Source organism: Epinephelus fuscoguttatus, linkage group LG11 (assembly GCF_011397635.1).
Source record: "Epinephelus fuscoguttatus linkage group LG11, E.fuscoguttatus.final_Chr_v1".
In the NCBI taxonomy this organism is placed as follows: domain Eukaryota; kingdom Metazoa; phylum Chordata; class Actinopteri; order Perciformes; family Serranidae; genus Epinephelus; species Epinephelus fuscoguttatus.
The window spans coordinates 11,383,768-11,390,556 of record NC_064762.1 but is presented as its reverse complement, the minus strand read 5'-3'; the positions used below and the strand labels follow the sequence as shown (position 1 = coordinate 11,390,556).

Below are 6,789 nucleotides of genomic sequence, written 5' to 3'. Positions count from 1 at the left end.
GAAGTGTGAACAGTGCCCTTATTGATGATGCTAATTGCAGGGCAGTGATGGGGTGTCTGCTTCCTTGGCATCTCCAGAGAAGGAGAGCCGAGAAACCGATTCAAAGCGAGAAAAGTTTTTGATGAGGGGGTCAGTGTCCAATCTGTCTCCTTCTCCTCTCTCGTTACGCCCATTCCCCAGACACGCCTCAGTCTCCGGTCTTGCAGCCACTCAAAGTAACCATGGGAAGCGGCGGTAGCTATTAGTAGGTGTGGGTTGTCAATCAACGCGACCCGCCCCCACGCCTCTCAGACGGGAAGCACTTTGTTCACAACTTCTCCAGCAGCTGTGGAGTGGGACCTCTGTGGTGTCACGCAGTACCAACGAGCAACAAACGGCCAAAATGTAAAGGAAAAGCAGCCGAACACCACTTTGTGAAAGTAGGTGTGCAGTGGAGAGGTGTAGCCGTCTTAAAAAACGAATGCGTAAAGTTGTTGCGCAGCGGGGACGCGCGATAATCTGTGCGTAAAAGTCAGTCAAAGAAGACAGAAGTAAAACTTGTGCGGTGGATGAGACGTTTGCTCGGCCGCGATGGATGCGTCAGTGAGCCTCCGGGACGTGGTGAGAAGCTGACAAAGTGAAGAAGAGTCGTTTCATTTTCTTTACAGTGGATGTCTGGTTTCCAGAGTTTGGCGACGGAGCGGAGCGAAACGCGCAGCGGGGCAGCAGATGCTGGACAGTGACTAAGCCTTACGGCTGGAAAGCTCATGAATTGAATTTGTCTGGGCTGCAGACTTTATGTAAGAAGTAGGACAGGCATAACACCGCCCAGTTAGTTCTTTCCGTCATGCGTAGAGACGCTCGGCCGTCCAGCATCTCGTTGTTATGATCGCCATCAGCTCTGAACGTTTAATTCTTCACAAAGTTGCAGCTGACTTATGCCACTGCTCCAGCAGGAGTTAGTGGAAAGTTTTACCGTTTACATCCTTCTGTCTACCTCTTCTCAACATGGACGAGAGTGTTGAGTGTGCGGCGGCCGACAGCTGCTCGGACGGGGAGAGCATCAACCTCAGCGTGCTCAACTGGGAGCAAGTGCAGCGGCTGGACACCATCCTCACCGGCTCCATCCCCATCCACGGCCGCTGGAGCTTCCCCACTCTGGAGGTGAAGCCGCGGGACATCGTGAAGGTGGTCCGGAGCCGCATGGAGGAGAAGCGGATACATGTCCGGGAGGTGCGACTGAACGGCTCCGCGGCCAGCTACGTCCTGCACGAGGACAGCGGGCTGGGGTGGAAAGATCTGGACTTGATATTCTGCGCCGAGCTGAAGGGAGAGATGGAGTTTCAGATAGTCAAAGATATAGTGCTGGACTCTCTGCTGGACTTCTTGCCCGAGGGAGTGAATAAAGAAAAGATCACACCAGTGACCTTAAAGGTAATGTATGGACTTATATCTTACAACTCATATGATTTTATCTTTTAATTTTCAAACTTAACCTGACAAAAAAAACCATAGTGCACATCTTTACTTCCATACACATTTAGTTACACACCACACACTGCTGAATTGATGTGTTTCCCAGTCATGCACACGCTTTCTGTCTGCAAATGCACTTTAAATGTAAATAAATCTCGCAAAAACAGTATTATTGAGATCTGCCCTGAATACACTCAGCCTTCACAGAGATATGAGCCTTCAAATAGTAAAAAGGTTGGTTTCCAATTCAAAGAGGATTCTGTCTAATCCAATTGGAGTCGGATCCACATTAATAAGTCGGCCCTCAGTTACCTGGATACAGAGGACTACCCAGGCTACTAATGGCCCACCAACAGATGTGATCAGCAAAACATCATGACTAACAGACTGAATCCAAGATTTTTATCAGCTGCAAATAACATTAATGTCCGGCTGTTGAAGCCAAACTAAAGCAGTTTTTTTTAATCCAGATGATCTCCGCGTAAGATTAATCATTTTTAAACATCACCACGGGTACATGGTGTTTTCAGAAGAATAACACAGTTTGATGCACTGGTGCAAAAAAACTAACACTATATTACAGCTGTGAAAGGAGGAAAAGAGAAGAGGAGGAGGAGTTAGTGGGTTCGACAGAGAAAAGGCAGAGGCCTCTGTGTGATTGGAAAAAAGAAAATCTGACACTCACCACTGTAGCCTGTTATTTGTTCTGATTATGTTCCAGTAGCCTTTTTAACTTAAACATATAGTCACATGTTTTTATGACGGTTTATTATGTGTTGTTAACTACATGCATGTGTGTTCTCTGATTTATGAGTATGAATATGGAAGTTATATCTACCTGTATCCACCTTTGTGTAACTATTATTTCCAACAATAGGCCTTTTCGGACCGCAGGGACTTTCTCTTAGTTTGAAGAATTCCCCTTTTTACTGTGTCTGCACCTTAAGGACTAGGAGTGTTTGTAGTTCTGAGAATGCTGTTTAGTGGACTTTTTTAGCTTGTGATGTAAGTGTACATCGATTGGTCAAATGCAACCAGTGCAGCACCGGTAACGCAATTTAAAAAAAATAAAGTTAGCTGTGTAAACAATAAATAACACAAAACACAAACAACAGTTGGTAACATAAAAAAGGCAGAAAACATGAACAAATGGACCCAGTGCCAGACCTAGCATATTCTGTGCTCTAAGCAAGCCAAATCCCCCTTTAGCATCGCTAACTATGGTAGCATCACTAGCCTTGCTGACACTGCTAATGGTGCTATCAATAGTTAACGATGCTAAAAGGGGCTTGTGCCTCAAAACTGAGCTGCTTACTCATTCAGGTGACAAGGGGGAGACTGGAGGGCGGGTACAAGGATTCCACAGCAACATTGTTGGGTCAGGACATTACCAGCAGTGACGTTGATTGTCAAGTGAATGGCGCTGCTAGCTAGCTCCCACCCCAAACCTAGCTGGTGCCCTACAAAACCACTGTAGCATTGTTAAGTATGTTAGCACCCCTAGCCATGCTGACACTGCTAACGGTGCTAATAGAGCCAACTACAATCAACAATGCTAAAGGGGGCATGTGCCTCAAAACTTAGTCACTTACTCACTGGGGTAACATTGGTGGGATACTGGAGGGTGGGCACAAGGTTCCCACAGCAACGTTGTTGGGTTGAGACATTACCAGCAGTGATGTCAGCAAAATTAACGTTTGACTGAGATGCGTAACGGGTCAAAAATATTCTCTGCAGTCAACTGATTAATGGTTAATTTTTGACATCCCTATATTTTATTACAAACAAGATTAAGAGCTAATGAGACGTCAACACAAAAAAATAACTTAGCTGACAAACAATGAGAAAGTACGATATGTGCGACTTTGCAAATTCCAATTCCGGTGACAGTGTTATATCAACCATCGGCGCTCTTACAGTGTGTTACTTCAGTGTTCTATTGGCAGTGCGAATGCAAACACAAAAACAGACTGTGGAGGTATGAAGGTCTCAGGGGAGCTGCCCAGTGGGTCGTTCGTCTCAGAGAGTCCCCAGATGTGTTTGGTCTGGAAACGCCCAATATTTTTAACTTCTTGACTTCATTTTTCAGTCGTCGATTCAAAACTTGCACAAACGAGACACATTAGACTTGGTGAACCTAATGTTTGATTCGTGTGTGTTTTAGGAGGCCTACGTGCAGAAGATGGTGAAAGTGTGCAACGACTCAGACCGCTGGAGTCTCATTTCACTCTCCAACAACCGCGGCAAGAACGTGGAGCTGAAGTTCGTGGACTCTCTTAGACGGCAGTTTGAGTTCAGCGTGGACTCCTTCCAGATCCGCCTGGACTCCCTTCTTCTCTTCTACGAGTGCTCGGAGCACCCCATGGCTGCCACTTTCCACCCCACAATCCTCGGGGAGAGTGTCTATGGCGACTTCCCCACCGCCCTTGATCACCTGCGCAAGCGCCTCATCTGCACCAGAAGTCCCGAGGAGATTCGAGGTGGGGGTTTGCTGAAGTACTGCCACCTGCTGGTGCGGGGTTTCCGCGCAGCCTCAGACGCTGAGATGAAGCTGTTGCAGCGCTACATGTGCTCACGCTTCTTCATAGACTTTCCCGATGTGAGCGAGCAGAGAAGGAAGCTCGAGTCCTACCTGCAGAATCACTTTGTAGACCTGGAGGACAGGAAGTACGACTATCTGGCCACGCTGTACGAGGTGGTGCAGGAGAGCACGGTGTGCCTGATGGGCCACGAGAGGCGTCAGACGCTCAGCCTCATTTCATCGCTGGCGCTGCGGGTCCTGGCCGAACAGAACGCCATCCCCAACGCCGCCAATGTCACCTGCTTCTACCAGCCGGCTCCTTATGTCTCAGATGGCAACTTCAGCAACTATTACGTAGCGCAGGTTCAGCCTATGTACCCTTGTCCTCCCTCCCCTCCTCAGCAGTACATCCCCCCTCAGCACCATCCCATGTACGCCACCTGGTTGCCCTGTAACTAACCTTTCTGTACGTCCATGCGCTTTTGTGTAACTGGTGGAACCTCCTTAAAAGGGATGGATCCTTTTTATCTCTTCTCCTTGAGATGGGAAATTGAGGGAAATGAGAGAAGGAAGAACATGGGACAAAATTAGACAGATAAAAGACGAGAATAAAGGAAGGAAGGGAAATGAGGACAAGGAAGTTGGATCACGGCCGTGGGCCAGAGAAAGGCTTCTCCCAGGGGTAGAGTGTCACAGCAGGAGGAGCTGAGCACACAGGGAGAGACGCCAATAAGAGCAGCTGACCTTTCACTTACAGGGTTCTCACATCAAGACCTGATCGACCCTCGTCGATCAGGTCGACGACAGCCTGGATATGATCATATTTTAAGGAACTCACATTTGAAGTAATGAACATGTATGATATCGGCATCCTCTTCGCATTAACAACCAAAACAAACTCACACACAGCCGCAGAGAGTAACGGAGGACACACATGATGTACTGAAGGTATTGATTTATGGTCAAACAACAACTGCAACCTTCTGACCTTTTCCATGTGCTTGCACAGGACTCTTTTTCACAGACAATGCAAAATGAGGAACTGGATACTGTTTACAAATCCAAAGATCTACTTTGATACTCAACGTTATCTGAATTCTGAAACACACACACACACACACACACACACACACACACAAAACAAAAAAAACAACAGAACAATGCATGCTTTATTTCTGTACAGGAATAATTTTCTTTAAGTGCCTAGAAAGAGCCTAAAGGGAAAAGATATTTTTGTGATTCTTTATCGTAGAGTTGAGTCGTCTAATTGTCTCATTGATCTTCAAGGTGATAATGAATGTACTATGGCACAGAGAGGTTACCTACGCTGAGTGAGGTCTCTTACACTGAGGGAGGCTTTCAAACAACTGTTTTTATTTTGACAATGTTTAGTTCGAGACTCTGCTGTTATCTGCGGTCCTGCTCGCTGAACACACATCCTGATTACCAAAGAGGAAGTAGCAACATAATCTCATCATCTGCTCTTATCTGCAGTTTTATTGGATTGCAAAATAAGGTGCACAACTTGAAAACCCAAAAGCTGTTTATCAAAGCAAGGAGATAATGAAGTTATCTGTTGGGGGGTGAAATCCTACATAAAAAATGTATTTGAATATGTAAAGGTTTTACCCATAATGCATTTCAAACTACAGTTTCATCACATGTAGGCCCATATCAAAATGCATGTGAGCAACATGTTGAAGTGTTCTTGTACACTTTGGTAGATGCAAAATGCATTTTAATGGACAGATTTCAAATATAAAACTTAATCTTACTTAAAGGTCCAGTGTGAAGGATTTAGTGGCCTGTAGCAGGGAGGCAGCAGAACTGAAACATGTCCCATGTGACAGAAGTGTAGAACAACTCTTGCCATCACAAAAATGTTAATGACCCTATCTGAAATGAGTGTTTGGCAGGGGTTTGGACTCGAGTCACATGACTTGAGTCACAAATTTGATGACTTTAGACTCGACTGGGCAAAATCAAAAAAGACTTGTAACTTGTGACCTCACTTCACACCAGTGACTCGTGACTTCACTTGGACTTTAGCCTTTTGACTTGAAGATACTTGGTTCTTTCCATCAAACTAATGGGGAAAGAAAAAGTTAAAAACATTTTTCCATTCTGAGATTTTTCTTTTACTCATAAGGACAACGCACATTATTCAATATTTCTGTAAATGTGCCAGTGTTAGCCAGCTGGCTAATTTTCGAATGCAGTCCTTTGGCATGTTTTAAATCCAATAAAATGATAATGGTAAAGATGAGTTAAATACAACAATACAGGACGGAAACATACAAAAAATCATAGCTATTATGCTATAAAAGTACATGTCAGTATTACATTTGTTTCTGATTAAGTTCAGTCAGACACAAATATATGTATTATATATATATATATATATATATATACAAAATAAAAAATAATGATTTTTGTGAATTTAATTATCATTATTATTATTATTATTATTATTATTATTAATTTAATTATTACTTTGTTGTTAAATGGCGTTAAATTTGGTGAAGAGTGCATTTTGACTTGTTTAGCAGATTTAAGGACTTGCCTAATGTGACTTGGGACTGGACTGGGAACTTCAGTGCAAAGACTTGAGACTTTCATGTGACTTGCGAAACACTGAACTGGTCTCACATCTGGTGTTTGTCTGTTCTGGGCTACTGTAGAACAACATGGTGGACTCCCTGGAGGAGGAACTGCTGCGTTTGTAGAAATAATCGTCTTATTCTGAGGTGACCAAAACACAAGGTTTCAGGTGATTGTAAATTAATTAAAACATTATAATGAATATTGTATGA

The 6,789-nt window shown here is 44.2% G+C and overlaps 1 protein-coding gene across 1 annotated transcript; it reads left to right on the top strand.

The window, feature by feature from the left end:
* Positions 1 to 288: 288 nt before the first annotated feature.
* On the top strand, positions 289 to 6,387 carry LOC125896749 (terminal nucleotidyltransferase 5A-like). The gene is made up of 2 exons (XM_049589599.1): positions 289 to 1,413; positions 3,620 to 6,387. Exons 1-2 carry the CDS (start codon positions 988 to 990, stop codon positions 4,433 to 4,435), a joined length of 1,242 nt encoding a protein of 413 aa, XP_049445556.1. The 5' UTR covers positions 289 to 987; the 3' UTR covers positions 4,436 to 6,387.
* Positions 6,388 to 6,789: the final 402 nt, after the last annotated feature.

What these genes read in the sequence shown, in the direction of transcription:
- LOC125896749 (XM_049589599.1), top strand. Translation starts at nt 988, where the DNA reads ATGGACGAGAGTGTTGAGTGTGCGGCGGCCGACAGCTGCTCGGACGGG. An exon ending in TCACACCAGTGACCTTAAAG is followed by an intron (nt 1,414 to 3,619) that starts GTAATGTATGGA and finishes TGTGTGTTTTAG; the next exon opens with GAGGCCTACGTGCAGAAGAT.